Below are 20950 nucleotides of genomic sequence, written 5' to 3' on the forward strand. Positions count from 1 at the left end.
CATCCTCCCCATTTATTTCTTCCTCTTCCATCCTAAGTTTTTCTTGCTACAAGATTTTTCTACTTACAAGCATTGTTGGGGAAAGTAGTACAGCATGGTGCTTCAGGGAGCACTAAGGCAACAGTTTCTGATGAGAGAAACCTCCTGAGTAAATGGAGGGAAGCTGAAGGCATGGCTCTGTTAAAAAGGGGTTAGTGTGGAAGTGGCCGCATGCTGCTCTTACGTATTAGTCTCCAGAGGTGTTTTAATGCATCTTCTTTCTTCCTTCCTTCTGTACATGTGACTTCCCATTTGGACTGAAGACTTTTTTTGTTGAGTCAGTATGTGTAGATCCAGAGGTCATCGCTGCAAACATCGTGGTGAGTATAGGAAAGTTTACTTTAACTGCTTTAAGTCAAGAGGTTTGAAGTAGCTTAATATTTTTAGAAGTACGTGATAAGAATTTCCAATAGCAAAAAAAAATTAGCTCCCATTAATGGAACACTTTTCATTTATTTTCCTGTCCATGTGTATACTAACTCAAGTTTAATTCTATGAAGAATAGCTCTTTTTGCTCTACATGTATTTTAATTCACTTCCAGAACATACGTTTTTGTGTTGTTTTCTCCCCCTCCCTATTTCTTTAAACTTCTGTTAAAAAGCTAAAGAAACTTTTGTACTACTCTCCTGTATTTATTTTAAACAGCAAGTGAAACTGGGTAGTCCTGACTATGTTGATTGTAGTAATGATGAAGCAACAGAAGACTTTATGAAAAGAATAGAGTGCTACAAGAACTCGTACGAGACGTTAGATGAAACTCTTGACAAGTAAGTGATGAGAGAATACTGTGATCTCAAGGTTATTTTAAGATTTTTTTTCTCAGGGGATGGAGCATCCCATATTTGGTATTAGGGCTTTCTAGTCATGTTTTTTTAATGGTTTGAGCTCTTTTTCCTTTTGCAAATTAGAGAGAGTTGACTGTGGGAGTGTAGCCTGGAAACTTGCTTGAGTGAGGAAAATTGGCTAATGAGTCTACTTCAGGACAATATCCTTTTTTATTTCCCCTCTTGGAGAATGGTATGATTCTTCTGGGTTAGAACCAGCATTTAGAAATTATTCCAGACTTGCTGTAGCAGTTGGTTATTTGGTTTTTTAGTATGTAGAGGAGACCTGAGTGATTTCTAAGCATAACTTCATTTGTTGACATGGCTAAGATGCATTTTGAACATGTCAGTCTTAAAAATGTGACTTCTAAGTTTATTTATTTGTGCTTGCAAATTATCCTGCAGATGCAGGGCTCTGAGAAACTTTCAAAGCTAGATTATGTGCTCTCATGCCAAAGCATTCATCTGTTTTTCGTTCACTTTCAACACTTGAAAGGAAGGTAGGGCTGAACTGTGCGAGGAGGAGCCCTGTTTCTCTTGCTATGTTGTGGGATTTCGGTGTGGGATTTTGAACTGCAGTCAGACCAGGTGCTCCTGGTTTGTTTTGGGACCACTGTTACAGAGAAGGCCGAGCTGCATTTTAACGTAATTGAGTGTAAGCAGTGTGAAGCTGGCTCAATCAAATCAGTTCATGCATGTAATTTCTCTGATGGACCTAATGGTTATGCCTGGGGGAAACAGTAATGATTAACTCCACAGAACACTATCAGAGATGAGGTGATGATGCTTGCTTCTTGTCACCTTCATTGGGTTTTATTTTAGATTGTTTTGGTTTCTTGTGGTGTGATGTCTTAAATGCATCGCCAGAAACCTAGAGTGGTTATTTTCAGCTTATTGGACTTTTTCCCTCCTTTAAACTAGATGCTACTCTGAAATTATAGCTCAGATGAGGAAGAATAAGCAGTGAAAATTGAAACTATAACCTGTCTGATGCTAAGAGAAGGTAGTGGTGGGGTAAATTACGCTACTGTTAATAAACAGTTGTTGATAGAGTGCCTGAGAAAATGTCTTGCTTTGGGCTAGTCCCTGGTCCTTCTGATGCTGTAGGTTTCCTGGAAGGGTTAACTGAGATGGGTAAATAGTGGCTGTGCCTTTTGGCCCCTTAGTGCAATCAAATACTTTCTGTGGGAGAGGTGTTTGTAATCTGGAGAAAAACATCCAGTGTCGTAAAATACCTGGATACTTTTAAGCTACTGCAGTTGAATGACTCCACTGAATTTTCCTTTCAGTGGGAGGGCTGTATTTTTCCGAGAGTAGGATGTAGATTTGAGAGACAAAGTGCAAGTAAAAGGAACAGAAAAGAAGGTGATGTGAGCAGCTTACCTGTGAAATGAAGAGTTTGTCCTGTACCTTTGGAGTGTTGCATTGTTTCCTAGGATTTAGGCATATTCCATGGGAAGTTGAGGGTTTGTTTATTGCTTTGGCTTGTTGCCCCTTTGTTTTATAACGAGAGAGGATGGGAAGATTGTGGTATGTGCTAATAGAAACTATGTGGAATCTTACTTTTTTTTTTGTTTGTTTGCTCGTGAAAGGGATCTTTCTTATATTAAAATTATGGATGTTGGAAGGAGTTACCTTGTGAACAGAGTAATGGATCACATCCAGAGCCGGATTGTCTACTACCTCATGAATATTCATGTAACTCCTCGGTCAATCTACCTCTGTCGACATGGAGAAAGTGAACTCAATCTGAAAGGGAGAATAGGAGGAGATCCTGGACTGTCTGTCAGGGGGAAAGAAGTAGGTACCTCCTGAACAAGTGTGACTGGGTTTGTGTATATCTGTGCATGTCTGCAGTTTGTGCTGTGTAATTGCAGCTTTCTTCCTCTACGCCCTTTTCCTCTTAACATGTTTAAGAAGGATTTTTTTAGTTGCTTAGGTGGGTAGTGGAAGCTGGACGGACACACTTCGTGTGTTGTGATTTGGTACGTTCTCTTTTATCTGTCTGTCGTTCCGTGGGTTGAAATTCCTCTTTATCCTGCAGCACAAAGCAGTTGTCAGGAAGGCTTTATTTTTTAACTGTGTTTTTTGTAAAATCCTGACTTATTGGGTAATTGGGAAGGTTCACAAGTTAAAGCTGAAAGGAAAAATCCTGGAGGTAAAGATGGGAACTGCAGAAAACTTGCCTCCTCTTTGTACTCCCTTACTTCCCTTCCCTGTCCCTCTCGGTTTAATGGAATGTGTTGTATTTCTTAGCAAAAACTTCGACAGAGCCTTTTGGAAAAGTTATAATGAGTTTACAGAGGCTGGAGCCTGTGTGTTCCAAACTGAACCCAGCGTGTTGGCTCTGGGCCCTCACCCGGTGTCTCATGGTTTTTCTTTCAGTTTGCCAAAAGCTTGGCACAGTTTATTAATGAGCAGAATATCAAAGACCTGAAAGTTTGGACTAGCCAGATGAAAAGGACAATCCAGACTGCTGAAGCCTTGGGAGTGCCTTACGAGCAGTGGAAGGTTTTGAATGAGATAGATGCAGTAAGTTCTTCTTTTCTAAATATCTAATAAGTTGCTTTGTTTACTGGGGATGAAGGAAGGACTTAATTTTGTAACGATGTGCCTTTTATGGGATGGAAAGTCATTTAAGCTGGTTCCAGAGGCTGGAAAAAATGTCTGTTAACAAGGCTAAACATTTTATTAAAAGTTGCCATAATTAATTTAGTCTTGATTTGTCTTTCCTAGTAAAACGTTCCCCTGTAGAAGCCATGGTGCTATGAAATTTTTGTAGGTGGGAGTTGGAAAGAAAAAAAAAAAAAGCATTCCTAGTTGACACTTTGCAACTGCAAAGATATATAAGCAGATGCGATAGGTAAAATGTGACCTTGCTCAGTGACCTTACTTGCCCTTACATGTCACTTCACTTGTGTAGGGACTTAATGATTCCTTCTGCCCACATCTGAGTGCAGCTGAGTGTCCTGTTTGTTGTGTGTCAGTTTTGTCTTGGAATGCCAGAGTAACAAAATACAACTGTTAACGGTTTTATATATATATATGGTTTTATTTAAGAGTGATGTCTGCTTCTTGCACTGCTGGAAGGACATGCTTTTTCATTATTTTTATTACCCATAGGGAGTGTGTGAAGAAATGACATATGAAGAAATACAGGAAAATTATCCACTGGAATTTGCACTGAGAGACCAAGACAAGTACAGATACAGATACCCTAAAGGAGAGGTATGCTATTTTTTCTCTCTTAAGGTGAAGGGCTTCTGTGTCTTCTTGAATACCTGCATGCTGGCTTTAGAATGGGAAAAAAAAATAATAAAAAGGTTGTTCCTTTCTCCAAGGGAAAGCATATAGGAGCTTGCAAGAATTGAGCCCAGACCATTTAATTTGATTCAGGGCTTGAAAAATAAAACAATAGGTTTAGAAAGACAATTGAGAGCTTTGATCTTGTGGACTTCGTTTCTGTGCTGGTCCTGCCGTGATAAAGCAGGAAGAATGACTGCAAGGCTTCAAACCGTTGCATATGCAAACATACTGCCAAGATTGCCTTTTTCTATTCATCCTTGCTGTCGATAATGGCTGTTTTGCATGCGGTTCTGGCTGAAATGCTAGGGAAATCTGTAGCCACGCTGGTCTCACTTTAATAAACTCCTTGCCTTTGGGAAAATAACGTGCTGACAGCTTTTCTAAAGCAAACCCATTACAGCGCAGCAATTACCAGATGGTCACCCGGCCTGGCCGAGGGTGCTGCAGGCTGCGGATTGGGGCAGGGGGGCGAGGGGTAATTGGACCAGCTGCTCGGCTGTTTGTGTCAGGAGGGAGCGAGCTCTGAGGTCTTCTTCTCAGCAGTCAGGAGTAATCGCTGTGCCAAGTGCAGCTTCCGATAAGAGCAGTGCACTGGCGGCTGTGACCCCTGTCTCGCTAATGAGGCAGTCATTAAGCTGCAAAGTTCTCCTAATCCATTTGAACAAGGAGCGTTTGTTTTTCAAACTGATGCCATCCTAGAGGACGGCGACAAACATTTCCAACTCCCTCATCGCCTTGGGGTGATGAGTTGATCTCGGTTGTTTGTCAAGGCAGTTTCTCTGTCGCTGGTAACGGTGGCAGGGCTTTGCACAGCCTCCCTGGCTTTCTCTTGCCAAGGTCTGAATCAGCAGTGCCACTTGCCAACTGGGCAACCCCTGCTGGGACCAGGGACCAGGGTGGAGGCTTTCTGCTGTGGTGGTGCCCTGCCCTGCCGGGTGATGTGCTGTGTTCTCCACCTGTGCAATGCATGACATGTTCTGGAAGTATTGTCTTTTACTGTCCGTGTGAAAATTAACGTAACATGCAGAGATCCTGCTGGCTACCTGCAGCAGCGGATTCGCTGTGCGTATGCTGTGCAGGACAAGGGTGCAAGAGAAATCTGGCCTCTCTGCTTTGTGACTTCTGGTGGGATGGTGGCCGCCATCACCAGGCCGGTTCATCAAGCCCGTCCTTTGTTTTCAAAGGGCAGCCTGAATAAGTCAGGCTCTGTGAACTGTTTGTTTGCTGACTGTAGGCAGGGCTTCCCAAATTTTTGCGTGGAAGAGAGATGCTTTTGAAGATGAGCTATGGAAAATAATGTGCAAGACTTAACCTGTGCATTTGCAGATGCCATGAATTAAATTCTAGGCATTTTGTGGGAGTTCTTGATCATAGTGACTAACTTATGAAATCTTTTCCATGAGGGTGATATAGCTTGTTATATGTACGCTCTTTGATAGTCTGGAAGACCCGGGCTCTGTTCTTAATTTAAGGAAAATTATTACTACAGTATTTGTCTGTGCAGTAATATAAAACTTAGAAGATGACTAATGTGAAAGTAAGATCCACTTTATATACACATACTGTTCAAAGAGTTTTCCCTTTTTAATGTGCTGTGTATTTCTTCTACTCCCCCACCCAGTCCTATGAAGATCTTGTTCAGAGACTGGAGCCAGTAATTATGGAACTTGAAAGGCAGGAAAATGTGCTTGTCATATGTCACCAAGCTGTCATGCGCTGTTTGCTCGCGTATTTTCTTGACAAGCCTGCAGGTGAGTTTTCTTTGATACGTTACAAATGGACTATTTCTTGAAAATATACTGATTAAAGTTCTAAACAGCAGATTCCAACAATTTCCTGTATTGTCTGAGGGTGGTTGTGCTAAGGCAAGTTCACAAGTGTAATTTTTTTGTATTTGACCTACATGTGTTACTTCGTAGGTGATTTTTACTGAGCTCTTTCTCACCTGAAAGGCGTAAAGTTTGGGTTTTTTCTGCAGCTGTTTGAATAGCAGTGCTGGGGAAGAAAACAGATACGCTGTGAGATAACAAGAGACTTTTAAGTGGTTGGTCTGTAACGTAATAGAAGAGTTAAGCGTTTCTGAAATCTGTGTGTCATAGGTAATCTTTTGTTCGATTTCTTAGAACAACTGCCTTACCTGAAGTGCCCGCTGCATACTGTCTTAAAGCTAACCCCAGTGGCTTATGGTAAGTAGTATTAAGTATATATAATTTAGAAGTAACTATACTGTTACTTATGTCAATGTTATCCGTAAAATTTATGAAACATTTCAATTAAAACACATTTTTAATTTATTTTTCTGTGTTAGAATCAATGAGTCCTTTGGTTTGCATTTGCTTTGCCTCGTGCCAGAAAATACCATATGTGTTAGTGAAGGCCTGGAACTACCAGTGGCTGTAACCGCTAGTGGACAATTTTCTTTTGTACTTAGTTCATATGCTATTTCACTAATTCTTCTGGCAAACCCGTCTGGTACAGTAAGACAGCAGTTTTCATTGATGTATTTGATGGTATTGCTTTTTAGAAGATGGGCAGGTTTACATTTATGTAGGTTTATGGTCTTACAAAGTGCGTTCCCATTACCCTTAAATAACTTTGCTCTCTTTTCCTGAAGCGTTTGTTCACGGACCTTCACGCTACCACCGTGGTTGTCAGCAGCTGTTACCAGTGCTCAGGGGCTTTAAATGAGATTTGCCGCCAGCTTGTAGAGTGTGGGGTATGGGTTGCAACACGTACTTCTTAGGTTTTAGGCTAATTGCTAATTAAGTTTTGTGTGTGTTTCAACCTCATCTTAGTGCGTGCTTGCTGTTAATTTTCTTTAAGCGATGGCTTAATTATGCCTCCTGATATCACACTTCAGGAGATTATAGACAGAGGGAACTATCTGTACAGCTTACCAGGAAATGAGTTGCCAAAAAAATGCTAGTTGAGTTATTAATCAGAAATGCAAAGCTGTCTTTGATTATCAGCTTTGAAAAATAGCAGTCTAGACCTTTACTTTGTTTTTTGTCCAAGTTTCAAATAAAGTTGAGGCAATGTAACGAGCTGTTACACTGGGAAATCTGCCTGAAGGGATTTTTGTAGTTTAATTGCAGTGTATTACGGTAAGTAATAACCGTCTATGCTTTGGTGACATCTGGTGTTCCTAGCCTGGCATGACAGGTTGGAGTTTGGAAAATGGAGAGTTAGAGCAGCTAAAACGTTGGGTTTTTTTAAAGGGTCAATTTCTGGAAACTGGATTATCTTGCCTGGCCTGTCTCAGCCTGTTTCCACAGAGAGGTTTTTGTTTTCGGCGGTTTTCTACTGGGAAGTTGAGGGACTGTTCAAAAATCTTAAGAGAGCCTGAATGTAATGTTTACTAACCCCCTAAATGAGGAAGGAAAAGAAGTAGTACGAAATACTGTCCTTGTCCTTCTGACTTCAGTGAAAGAAATGCCGTGGTTCTTTTTTAAAGTGCTTGATACGTATGTCTGATTAGCACACTTCAGTCGACCTACTTTTTAGAATTTGGCCATCTGAAAATACAAGGGCCGTGTAAACTATTTATACACTGATGTTCTATAGCATTATTTCAGGTTGATATCATCACTTGGCTCCAGCGAGGCAGGATGCAGGATCAAACGTGGTGTGTTTAATATCTTCCAGTTAATCCTGTTCTGGGGTAACACCTCCCTTAGGGGTTTGCTCTTCCTGGCATTTGAAGCTAGCATTGTTCCCACCCTGCACATCTGATCTTTAGTAGGGGAACATCTGTTACAGCCTGACAGTAGGATTAGGATAAATTAGACTTTTTCCCAACAATCCACATATAGCGGTGGTCTGTGTGGGAGCAAGCAGGAAGGAGAAACTGCATCCTGCTGTAGGTATGAACTTGCACATCGGTAATTAAAATGAGTTTGGGAATACGCACATGCTAATTACTGTGGATAACTCGTGTCCCTTTAGTTTCTATTTAAAGCTTTCCACATGATGGGGTTTTTTTCAGGTCTTGGACTCAGCTAGTGGTAAGGACTGAGAGTTCCCAGTGGAATCGTGTCTGCTGTGTAACCAGTCCTTAGTCACAGCCAGCATCGGGGATCAGAGCTTGCTTTTGCTTGGTGTCAGGGCTCGCGAGGGATCTGTGAACAGCATGACGAGGGCACTCTTCCAGTGGGAGATCTGTGCTTTTCCCCCTTAAAATCTGGGGGTTTTTTGTTGACTATTTCTCTGAGTGCTAGCCCTCCTGCAGTGTTTGCTCAGTGTTCATGACAAATGGGGTTTCTCAGAACAGGCTTTCCTAAGGGAAGGCAAATATTTGCCTTACTAATTTATATGATTTTTTTTTTTTAAAGTGCAGTGGTGTTCTAAGAAAAGGCTAAAATGTCCTTTCTCTGTCATGTAGTAATTCTATGGACTGTGTTATGACTTCAGGAAATAAATAAGCAGAAAATTCTGAAACCTGTTTGTGATAAAAGGTGGACTCTGTGGTATGTCAGAGGAATTTGACTATTGATGAATGTTGTGCGAGATAGTAGGTAGCTTATAAAAGTCATGTTCATGTGAGATAAGAAGGTGTTTGACAGGCAGATATTGTTTAAAATGGTGTGGCCACAGTGTATTGAGTAATTACAATTCTCTAAGTGGGTCAGGTTATACGACCTGAGTAATATTTGTCTCCTCTGACTGTTCATTTTTTCCTTGTTTCCCTGGAGTTTTTCATTTTTGAGTGAAAAGGGGAATTTCCTTTTTAGAAGTCAATTTTAAAGCTCCATTTAGCTGGGGGTTAAAACTCTGTTTTGCGTGTGTAGAGGAACGGGGTTGCCAGCAACTATGCGGTGTACCTTCTCATAATCATTTTTATGTTTTAAAAAATGAGAGCAGCATTTATATTTTGTATTACAATGAGATTCTAAGAAGTCCAGGACGTTTAAAAAAGCAAAAAGATGCAAATAAGAACTTTCTGACTGAATGTTGTTGTTTATGTATGTTTAAAAATGGGAATTTGTTTCAAAGAAAATACTGATAAAGCTAAGGTGAGACTAGGAGATGGGTGATGGGATTGAGAAGAACGTTCATTCTGGTGGAATAGATTCATTTCAATAGTTTTAGCTATTCAGAATTTGGGAAACCTAGTGTAAGTCAGAAGGGGGAAAGGATTAACCTTCCCCAGCTCAAAATTAGATTTCCTCTTTACTACAACTTCATTTTTAAAGCAGACCAATTCTGAAAATGTGTTTTCTATCAACAGGATGTAAAGTAGAATCCATATTCCTGAATGTTGAAGCTGTAAACACACACAGAGATAAACCTGAGGTAAGAATATTTTTCAAGTCGGAGGACTTGACGTAATGCACCAGCTGAGCTGATTCCCGTTGTGGTTAGAAGTGGTTTGATAACTCAGCTGAGCATACTGAATTGTACGTATCAGGCTTTACTACTGGTTTGCTGTAGGGGGGAGGGAGGAAATCATTTTTATTGAGCAAATTTATCTTGCATACAAGCTCTAGCTGGAGTAGTTTATCTTCAAAAAATGAATGAGAATTTGAAGATACGGTATCAATCTAAAAACTGTATAAAGTTCTTCCAGGGTTTGTCATTCAGCGGAAGTAGTGTGTAGTCAAAAAGTATGTTGTTAGGAATGCCATGCTTATTTTGGAGAGAGCAAATAATGAAATCATCAGCTTTTTTATCACTGCGATCATTGCTGTATGTGAAAAAGAGGAATTGATGATGCCACCTGTGTGTTAAGCCAAAGCTGGAGAGGAAGACTAGATTTCAGGATACAGCAGAACAACTGGGGAAAAGGAAATTGAGTGTATTTGTAAAATGTGAGGGGAGATAAGATGTCAGACCACGGCAGCTTCATACTGTCCCTGTGCGAGGCACGCCGTTCTCTGTGCTCCTAAGCGTTGACGTGAGCTTGGGTTGATTCTGCTGCTGGCGCAAAGGTCTTCCTTTGCTGCATTGTGAAAGTTACATAAAATCTGTCATGATTAAAAATTTCTGGTTCCCTTGCAGATCCTCACGCTAACGCTGCTAGGTATGGCACTGATTCCTTGCTGAGGTTATGAGCCACGCCTACTGGTGAATTAAAAGTCCGTTTGATAACGTGAGGAAAAAAGGGCTGTTTGTGGTGTTTTTCAGAATAGTGATTATGATAAAAAGGAATATAGTGATAAATGTGCTCGTATGTGTGTATTCCAGGTGACACAAAATGCCTTGCTTATATGAGGGTACCCGTCTGTGGCAGTTGTGCAGGATTCATGCTGGAGGGGTCTGCAAAGAAGTTTTGTTTTAATGACTTGGGTATTGTGAGCTCTGAAATACTGACGTTGGGTCATTCACAGCCAAGACTTTTTCTATTAGATAGTTGTGTTGCGTATTTCCTCTCCCTTCCCCTTTCTCCTTTGTTGTTCTGTTTTACCACTTTTGTGCCTTAGTTTAGTTTGTTAGGTTTAGGAAATCCATTCCGTTTTCACAAAGGTGTTGGAGAAGCACGGTGAAAATAGATGAGGGTGTCTTAGAGCAGGTGTTAGGTTATCCGTGTTAAATAATGTAGATCACATGAACACCTTCAGTTTGGCTGTTGAAATATTGGTGCTGAATTTACAACTTGGTAAAGCGTCCAGGGAATTGCTGTTGGAAATGCCACTTCTCTAACTGAAGATGTTTATTTCGAGGGGGAAAGCTCTGCCTGAATCACCAAGTGACTCTTAACGTGTCTGGCCCTGACATTGGCCTTGGGCGGTTGTATTCCGGTGCGTGTAGAGGGTCATGCAGGTAGTTGTATTGCAGTGGGCACAGAGACACAAAGCTGTTTATTTAGAACCGAATTAAATTGAGTTAATGAATTTTTAAAAAGGAAAAAAGGAGCAGAGGCATTTTTATTTAAAAAAAACCCAAACAAACCAAACACTCTTCTCCCTCAGCCCCTAAAGAAAGCCAGACCAGTGAGGTATGGGTGATGACACGCTGTTCATTTAGTAGGGCCGAATGAAGGACTGCGTTGATCCCGTCTGCATTTAAATGCTGCTCGAAGCACGACGAAAATTTCAAAAGCTTTCATTTACATCACCTACAAAAATGTTAATTACTTCTGTAAAATTAAATTTTCAAATAGTCTATTGAAGTCAAAGCATTTAATTAAACACAGCATCACAGATAACAACATCGTTAAACAATGAAACGATTTTGATTAAGAATTGCCCAGTGTGCGGTTCTGTGCCCCCGCAAGTAATTTGCAGCCTGTGTTTCAGGGCAGCGCACTCACGCCGTTCTGGCTGCAGCTGAAAGCATCTATTTTCACATTGCAGAAACACGGGCAAAGCACTGGAGTATTTGTTTGTAGGATGTGTAAACTTCATTGTGTGACGATGATTTGTCTGAAGTGGATTGAAGCCTTGTGTTTGTCAGCGTTGTAGTGGCTGAAGTTCCTGACCTTTTCAAATGAAGGAGTCTGTAGTCTTTTTACTGAAAATAATTCAGGGGAGTTGCTACAGCTGTTGCTCGGGTCCCCTCTTCGGGCCAGAAAATAAGCACTGGGGTAAAACGTTGACTTTACACCTCTGTCCTAGCAAGTGACAGATGGGGAGAGTGCTCGTGGCAAGAAACAGATCTCCTTTTTGATTTTCTGGGGGGAAGGGGAGAGAGAAATATTAACTGAAAACTGAGTTTGCTTACCACAGTGTAAACCGATTAAGACTCGTGAAGCCCATCAGCACAAAGTTTGAAGAATTGGCAATGATTTGGCCTAAAGCGGTCCAAATCTTAGATCGAGATCTTGGAAGGCGCTTGGGAACAGTTTATCACAGTCTGCTTTCTTGGTAGAAGGGAGAATACGAACTGCACAGTCTTTGGGACTTGCAGTAGGTGGTACCATGGTGGTACCATGGCAGGCGTGAGTCCTGAGCCATGGCTGCGCTCAAAGCCGTGCTTCCTAGTGCCAGGGTTTGGCTGCGCCGATGCTTTGGCTTTCTTTGGTTTTGAATAACTTGCTGCATTGAATGTCATGGTTTTTCTACAGCCTCTGCAAAAGGAAGTGAGATCTGGTTGGTGTGATCAGTCTTGAATGGTTAAGGCATCCGCGAAGAGATTTTTCTGTTTGGTCAGGTGCAGTAGATTGCCTAGAAGACAAATAAATGTTAAAGTCTTCCCTTGGGAAAGAAGTATATGGCATAGTTCAACAAAGCACTCAGAGTCGCTTAATGGATAGACGTGTATGTGCTGAAGCACGTGTTTAAGTGGATTTCTGCTTGGGCCTGTAAAAGGCTTCCTCCTGAAAATGAATGACTTGAGCTTTCGGTAATATTATCAGCGTGGGATCAGCGATTACTGTAAATATTTTTTTCCTGCTGTCTAGTTCTGGGACACAAACCAGCTCTGTCTGCTGCATTCTTGGGGTGTGGGGGGGTGTTAAAAAAAAAAAAAAAATCTCTGCTTTTAAATAAATGCAGCCGTTTACTTGTGAAGGAATCTGATTGGTATTTTTGTTGCTCTTACTGCTGCATGATAAATATTTCCTCTGTATTTTTATTATTATACAGAATGTAGACATTTCCAGACCTCCCGAGGACGCTCTTGTAACAGTCCCTGCTCATCAGTGAATCCTGTGTGCTGGTCAACTATCGAACTTGGGGTGCTGTTTTCATCCTACTACTTCAAAATAAATTGAAAAACTAATCATTCCAATCACTTTGAAATAAAAAAGCCCCACCCAAACCCAACAACTCAAAACCCAAACCAAATGTTTGTACAGCTCATAATTTGAAAAAAAAAAATTACCAAATCACAATAAAACTGTACTGCACTGGTTAATTTATTGTGGATGAGTTATCAAACATTGATCGGCTGTCACTGGAATGCTGGTTTTGTAAATTGCTATTGTTTAAAGATCCTGCAGCCTTAAGTGTTATTGCAACAGCCAGCAATCATATAATGTTAGTTGCAGCGTGTTTATGAAAGCCATGAAACATGACATCCCGTGTGAGCTAAGAAAAAGTTGAAGTTTGTTTTCTAGGCACCAGTATTATCTATTTCAGTGCCCTTGGGAGTGATTGGACTGCTAAGTAGCATAAAATAACCATCCATAGTTACTGTAAAACCTTAATCCTGCTGATCCATAGCACTAGTGCTTTAGATGTGCTAATTAATGATGTGCTGTTTGAAGAGGGCAGCAAGTTTTCAGTTAGTTCCACAGCAATTATTCAAAGTACAGGAATGTGTATAAATGTTTTTAATATACGACTTCTCTTAACAGCTGTTCTGCATTAACTGGGCTTTAGGGTTTGCCTGCTGGCAGAAGTGATTTTAGGTTTCCTCTTTTCCTGCTTCTTGTACGGATGTGGGTGATGGAGCGTGTATAGCTCTGCTCCGTATGTTTTGTACCCAGATTTTATCGAGGCTACAGTAAGCAGTGTTGGCCATTGCAGATCATGGAAGCAGCGTTAGCCTGATGGTTTTGTAGCTGGGTTGTGGCTTGCCTTGAAAGGGATGGAAACGGGAGGGTTTTCCTCCCTCTAGTAGGCGTGGGATCTCAAACCAGCGGCGTACACATCCTAAACTGAATTGCAGCAAAACCTTTCTGAGGCTGAAGAAGATGCAGCTCGTCTGAGGTGTGGTGCCGTGCCTGGGCTCCTTTCTCTGTGATGTTACAGTGGGCGAGCGAGGCAGCGGGATCCATCTGTGCCATCGAAGCAGCTTTGTTTTAGGTGGCATCCAGTCTGGGAAAGGCAGAAAATCACCGAGTCCTACAACTCTTTTGTGTAAGCAAGAGTGGTGTGTTGTGGAAAGCTTTTACCTGCTAGGCTTCTCAGGTGGTACGTTTTCCAAAACAGGGATTTGGGGGGGGGGGGGGGGGGGGAAGTGTTACATATCTGCACTTCTAAAATTACATGGAAGTTTTCAGAGGTTTATAGCAATCGTGAATGTCTGCTATAACAAATAACCTGCTGGCCAGAGAGCCTCCCGCTGTACCGCTGGGTGTTTAGTTAATCCAGTGTCCCAGGACGGGCTGAGACTGGGGGAACATGGATTATTTTCCTCTCTCTGTTGTGACCATGACATGGGAGTGTTTTGTCACTTTTCCGTGTTTAATTCCCCGGACTTTTGGCACGCGCTTTGCCATGAAAAATGCCACAGAGGTGATCTGGGCCTGCTGTACCCACTTGTGCATGTTAATTAGTGAGTCCAGTTGCTTTTACATGAGAATTGAGAGGTTGCGGGGACACTGGGCCGTAGTTGGGTAGAGACACCGTGCCCAGTGCTGTCACCTCCGTGGGCCACGACTCAGGAAACACTGGGCAAATTTAAACTAAATGCATTACATTTTTGATGGAGCCAAAACGTGCACAGGCGTCTGCTGTGGAAAAACTGAGTTTTGCTGCTTGGAAAAGAATGGCTTGGGCTGTCGGAGGACGCGGAGGGTGAAGATGGAAGGGGAAGGGACTTGGCCGGAGGCGGGTGCTGGGCTGGCCTGCTCCTGGAGGGGGGGACGCGGCAGCGGCACCCAGGACCCTCCAGGGACGGAGGGACAGGGACGCCAGCTGCTGCCAGCCCCATTGCCTGGGGCTGCTTTGCTGAGCGTAAGGCTCATTGTGCCAATGTGCCCAACCGAGTGAAGAGGATATTTAAATACAGCTCTTCGCTCTAAGGGGTCTCCTGTTACGGCAGGATTGCTTAATCATTCTCTCCGGGTTATTTTCTCCGCAAAAGAAAAGCCTGATGCTGGGCGGGAGGCAGCAGTGACAGTTCGTGGCGCAGCTCGGCGAGGGAAAGCTGGCTGATGAGAGCGCTGGATTGTGTATATTGTGCTGTTTATTCCTCTCTTTAGGCCTGTGCTGGTTGTTCAGCTCTGCAGGGCCCTTATGAACTGCATCTGCTTCGGCTGTATTCATGGCTCCTGTGCCCCTGGGGCCGCCTTCCTGCGAAACCTTCCCGTTCTGCTGTGAAGATCGCCTGTGGCTAATCAAAGTAAAACTAACGTGAAGATTGCCTGTGGCTAATCAAAGTAAAACTCAGATGGCAGTCTCTGTCCTGCTCAGAAGCCTGTAACGCTTTGTTTTGGGGGGAGGCTCAGTTCTATAGGAAAAAAACTGTACAAAGCAGGGGTTAGTACAATGAGGAGAGGAGGAACCTTGGTAGAAATAGTATTTTTAAAAGGCGTGTGTTGGTTTTATTCCCGCTCCTCGTTTCCCGGGCTCCAGACCGTGTTCCCGCTGGTGTGCGACAGTGGTAGTGCTGTTCCCAGGGCGGTGCCTTTGTCCAGGTGTGCTTATGGCACTGCTGAGCAGTTGCAGGGACACCTTTTGGTCCCCAAAATAAGGCTAAACCCTCGGTTGTCTTTCTAAGAAGCAGCACCGCTCTTGTTGCATGACTTCTCGCTCTCCATGCCCGCAGCTAGTCTGGAAGCGGGGCCAGTCCCGGCTGCTGTAGTCTAATCTAATGTGATTCCTGTGAGTAGGGATCCATTTACCATTAATGAAGATATTAGTCCCTTCCGAAGCCTCAGTTCATCTGGTCTTGCACCCGGGTATTCTGTTTGTCTCATAACCCCTGGGGTGTTACTGTGAGGGTTTGTCCCAGGTGGAGGTTTCTTTCTTCAGCGTGCGTTGCTTCTGCAGCCTTTTCCCCTTCGCATTTACGCTGAAAGATTTCTTGCTTTCAACTTTGTTGATGGCGTATCGATATTCCCTCTTGGGGCCGTCTCAGTTGCTAAGATGCTGCTTTCATCTCGTACCTCTCGTTGACTTAATAAGCTGAATCTTCTGCCTTGTCTTCACCACCTTGTTTCCTTTTAGTTTCGTGTTCTAGCTCTCTAGTTCTTGCTGCTTGTGGACTCATTTCCAGTACCTCTGGATTCCTGCGTAATTGATGCTCCGTTTCACGCTCCATTTAATTTTCTTTGAATCAACAACAGATGCTCAGCTTAAAAGATTTTAGCCAATATTCTTGGAGTGCCTGTGGAGACATCTCCACAGTCCCAAGGAATTTCTGGGTATGTTGTATCAGTTGCAATGAAAAATACAAATAAATGCAACAAATGCCAGCATATTTTGGTTTTTTGTGTGTTTGGGTTTTTTTTTTCTCCTTGTAGTCGTGTGGAGTGTGACTTGTTTGGCCAAGTCCTCACGTTCTCTGGGCAGATGCCAAAGGTTTCTCGGCTTCCTTTGCTGCAGAAGAGATGCTACTTGTAGAAGCTTCTTCCTGAAATAGGGTTGTTGCTGTTCGTCCCTTCAGAGGGAGAAGTCAGCGTGGGGTGGGCAGTGTGCCGGGGGGTGCAGAGATTGCCAGGACTTGGACAACTCTGCCCAGCAGCATTCCCGTGTGTCTTCTCAGAAACCTTTGCTGTGCTGGGTGTCTTTGTGGTGGAAGACAGGGTGATCCCCCTGAGGGCTTGAAGGCTGCTGAGAAAGGAAAGGTCCGACATCAATGTAGGAGAATTGATAAGGGCAGAAGTGACATTGGCTCACTTCAACCCCCAAGTCACATCTGGTGCCGCTTGTTTATCTCCCGTTTTCATAAGAAAATCCTCGAAACTGGGGCCGGGGAGGGGAATGACTTGCTTTTCAAGTTGATGGGACTGGTGGAGTTGTGCGTGTGCTGTCTGAGAGCATGTGCTGAGAGTCCCCTCGCTGTGTGGGGCTCTCCTGTTCCTTGAGTTGGACTGAAGAGACATGCTTTGGAAGTAAACTCTAATAAATGGTTATAAAACTGCTGAAACACTATCTGATGTCAGCGTGACGTCTGCCAGTGTGCCCGTGTATCCTGAAGCGCGTTTAAACTTTAAGTTACCAGCTCTTGAGCGAGTTATTCAGATTCCTTCCTGACTTAGCTGCTTACAGACAGGGTCGGAGTTGGCTTTAAAGCTGTTGGGGTTAAGGAGCCATTTCCTGGAGCGTGCTCGAACCAAGGAGAGATGGGCTTCCCTCCCTCCGGTCCCTCCGGGTTTTATTGGTTCTTCTGTGGTTTATGACCTTCACTGGGTGGTTTTTTTTTCTTATACTATAGGCATAAAGACTAGAAGAGGTAGTGGCTTAGAAAAACGTGGTTAAAAGCGGTGGTTGAAGGAAAACAAGTCTTAGAAAACATAACGTTGTGACCTGCGTATGGTGTACAGAGACTGATTGTCTTACCGGACCCGGTCTAATACATGTCTTAAAGATGCTGGTTCCCTGGCAGCAGAGAGCCTGTGTTTAGATATCTGAGGGACTCGGGCTCCGCAAAGTGCGTCATGGCTGGGACGAGGTGTAAGCCTGCTCCTGCCTTCTGCTCACGGGCTGGGACCTTTCTGTGCCTTTTACAAAACATTTTGAAGAAATAAGCGTTAAAACTCGCTCATCTTTTTGCCGCGTGTAATAGCCGTGTGTTAGGCAAAACTACGGCTGACCACGAGACCCTTGCTTTAAAATCTTTTTTTTTTTTTTTTTTTTTTGTCTTTAACTTTGCAGAATGTTGGTGTGGATCGGTCAAGAGAAGAAGCTTTGAGGACAGTACCTAACCACCTATAGCTCCCGTCCCCGGGGCAGCAGCCCGTCCTCCAGCGCAAGAGCTTACCAGTAGCAGCTCAGGGCCCGGAGAATGGAGAAGGTGTCGCCGAGCGAGTTGGAACCAACGCGCCTCCCCTTCACTTTTAAGACATTTCGAATGTGATTCGGCTTCTTTGGAGAAAACCTGTAGTTCTGGATAACCCCCAGTGCCGAAAGGTATCAAGTAAAAAGATTTCTGGGAAGCCGAGTTAAGAGTCGGTTTTAGATTTTTCGTATGTAAACTCGTGCAGTTTCAGTGGGTTTTATTGTTCATCTGTGGATACTGCAAGATGGTTAATTGCCCGTGTCAATTTTACTGTCAGATTTTAACTAGATTTTACTTTCTTTTTTAAGTGTTTTTCTAAGAGTTCCTCTCATTTTTACTGTGAATGATTGCCTAGAATTACATGGAGATTTTTTTGATGGCGTGTTTAACATAGGTGAAATTCTACATTTTGAGCATTGGAGGCTTCATGTTGCAAAACTACTTAAATGGGAAAGCCTGGCAGCTCCGATAGCTTTTCTGTGTTTTAAATTAAGCTTTGGTTTGCCAACTATAACTTGAGTTTTTCTGAAATGGGGAGACTTTCCCCTCGAAAAATAAAGCTGGATTTGCCACCTGAAAGATTCTGCTGTTTTAGCAAGATTTTAACATTTTCCAGGAGCCAGCTGTATTTTGGAGGGCCGTGGAAAACACGGTCTAAAGTGGGGGACGTGAGTGTGAGTACAGGTAGCAGGAACGCATCGAGAGAGGAGGAGTGTCGTCCCTTCTGCTGGAGTTACAGGAGGGGATGAGCGGCTTTTCTGAGGCTGGAAGGGAGGGAAAAAGGATTCCGACTGTCAAGGGCTGGAGAAGCTGCTTGTCTTATTAGTGCTGTCATCTTTAAATTTTTTTTTAGGCAACTTTTGGAATGAATTTCAACATAAAAGTCTATGTTTCTCTCTTATAGCCACATTTAATACGTACATCAGGAAAGAGTACAGAAAGGTTAGGTGGAGTTTAACCCTTCTAACAGCTCATGCGAGAAAAACACCAGGTAAATTCTGAAATTATTTTTAAGGTGGGCACACCTGCCTTGTGTGTTTTTCATGTTGTTTTTAAGCACCTTCCGCTATCCCAGTTCTTTGATGCTCTTTTATACCTCGTGAAACTCCAGTGCTAAAAATGGAATTTTCTGTGTCTGTCGAGGCCACGAGCTTTTAACCGTACTAAATGAACGTGTATTCTGTGTGTGCGTTACCAGACGCCTGAAGCGAGCTGCCAGCACCGCTGCTGGCTCTTAGTTCGGAAATGAGGAGAACTATTCTTCGGTAGTTGGACTGTGTTTTTTCTAAGGACTTCTTTCTGTTCCATTCATTGAGCTTTTACCGTCTATGTTTTGGGGTTTGTTTGTTTTGTTGTTTAGGGTTGGTTTTTTTCTTAATTCCTGTGTGAAATACCAGACCCGTGTAACATAGTTTTGCAGGCGAGGGCTACATTGTCTTCTGTTTGTGCAGGGTTTATAAAATAACATGCTGCTGTTGTGATTTGTTTCAATAAGCTAATTTCAGCAATATATTCCGCTCTGGAAGTAAGCCATACCGTATCGCTGGTTCCGTTGCAGAGGAGGAATGCGTAGGGTACGGAGCGACCAGAAACACTTGCTTCAAGCGCTGCCGTCTAAAGCTTTGTGTGTGCGATCCACGCGTGCCCTGACCCCCATTTCACGTCTTTATTAATTCAGCTGTGTCCGTAGCTGTTGTGTGAGGAGAGAGACCACGCAGCTGCTCAGAGAAGTTAATTTATTGATGCGTAGTTACCAAGGCCACCTGCGTGGCAAAAACGTAGAAGCGATTTCCCCTCCCGATGTGCTGCGTGTTCAGCGTGGGAAAGCCGGGCTGTGCTCCAGGCAGCTCTCGCTCCTCTGGACCTCCGCTGGCCGGCCGTGACCGGCAATTGTTAAACAGTTTTTAAATTGAGAAAGTCGAGAGTTTATCCATGGTTACAGAGGGCAAATCCCAGGAGACCGTGTTAGGAAAGTGGGGTTTTACCGGCAGACTGCGGTATTTCTTCAGCTGGGACCTGGCTGAAGAAACGTGGTGGAAGGAGAGGTTTCCTCTGGCGAGAGCTGAGCCCGAGGACTCCTTCCCTTGGCTGGCGTCACGGCTGGAGCTGTCTCCCCTCTCTCCCTTCCTTTGTTTTACCTCTCCCAACTTTCAGAGGTGCTGTAAAATTCCTTGAGGCTAAATGTTTTATGTATAGTAGGTATTTTTATAGCCTGCTTTTGAATATACTGTGATGAGTGTTTTACTAAGTTGGGTGTTCCGTAAAAAAGAATTGTAAACAAGTGTAAATAAACTGTTATGCTGATACTTGAAGAGGGGGAAAAAAAAAAACCCATGAAGTTGTGTGTTCTGCTTTAGGAAGGTACTAAATCACTGACTGCATCCACTGCATCCCACCCTTCCTAGCGGGCGAGAGCAAGTGCAGGTAACGAATGTAGATTTGAAGCGAGTGGTGGGTTCTCCCTGGGGTGTCGCCACCTCTCCGGAAAGGCGCTGCCGAGAATTGCAGATTACGGTCACTGTCTAAAAGCTGCGCTCGTCCCTCACCCCTGACCGAACCGTCACCGACAGCGTCCTGACCTTGTGTATTTGTACCCGTGTTTATTTTACTGCCTTCGGACTGTTAATGTACTCGCTAGCTCAGATGCAGTCTCTCAAATGGGATTAAACTGTCTTTTCTTACATCGTTGGCCTTTGTCGTAATCTTTCAGGCAAATGTAACCGTTTGACCTTTGATCCAAGTAATAAAGATCAAATGCTAGGACGTGGGCTGATGCGTGTTTCTTTCCGTGCCCGTTGGCAGTAGCTGAAGTGCCAGGTCAGCGGGTTTCCACAGCTTTCGGAAGCATAGGAATTGTCGCTTGATTAAGAGAGCTTAGACATAGGCCTAAGAATTAATTTATTTACTCCTGTCAATTGCTTTGCTCTGACAAATAATTAAAGTAACAAACTCGGTAACTGAGGAAGAAGTTGGAAGAAGGTATCAAATAAATACAAGTCAAGATTTGCAGGCAACAGAGGAGGAAGGTAAGACTTTATTGATTTTACCTGGTCATTGGTGTTTTAAGATCTGATTTGCTCCGAAAGCTACACTCTTCTTATAGTGTCTTCCAAATGCTGATGCTTTTTTGAGAAAGCTGAAAACCAACAGCACGATGCTGCTTTCTGAAGGATAAGGACAAAATTAATTACTACTTTGTGGTTTAGGATTGTGTATTCAAATGTTCACGTCT

General features: G+C 43.2%; 1 protein-coding gene across 5 annotated transcripts in view; it reads left to right on the top strand.

The window, feature by feature from the left end:
* Positions 1-20481, top strand: part of LOC134521405 (6-phosphofructo-2-kinase/fructose-2,6-bisphosphatase 4) — a 53449-nt gene extending 32968 nt beyond the window's left edge. For 3 of the 5 annotated variants that reach the window (XM_063347837.1, XM_063347835.1, XM_063347833.1), the window contains exons 6-14: positions 303-359; positions 686-807; positions 2457-2664; positions 3250-3396; positions 3988-4092; positions 5792-5921; positions 6294-6356; positions 9398-9462; positions 17595-20481. In XM_063347837.1, coding sequence (XP_063203907.1) covers positions 303-359; positions 686-807; positions 2457-2664; positions 3250-3396; positions 3988-4092; positions 5792-5921; positions 6294-6356; positions 9398-9462; positions 17595-17654 — 957 coding nt within the window. In that variant the 3' untranslated portion in view covers positions 17655-20481. Of the gene's footprint in view, positions 1-302; positions 360-685; positions 808-2456; positions 2665-3249; positions 3397-3987; positions 4093-5791; positions 5922-6293; positions 6357-9397; positions 9463-12692; positions 12785-17594 lie in introns of all 5 variants that reach the window. The other 2 variants (XM_063347834.1, XM_063347836.1) reach the window with 2 other exon arrangements.
* Positions 20482-20950: the final 469 nt, after the last annotated feature.

Source organism: Chroicocephalus ridibundus, chromosome 10, assembly GCF_963924245.1.
Source record: "Chroicocephalus ridibundus chromosome 10, bChrRid1.1, whole genome shotgun sequence".
Lineage (NCBI taxonomy): Eukaryota > Metazoa > Chordata > Aves > Charadriiformes > Laridae > Chroicocephalus > Chroicocephalus ridibundus.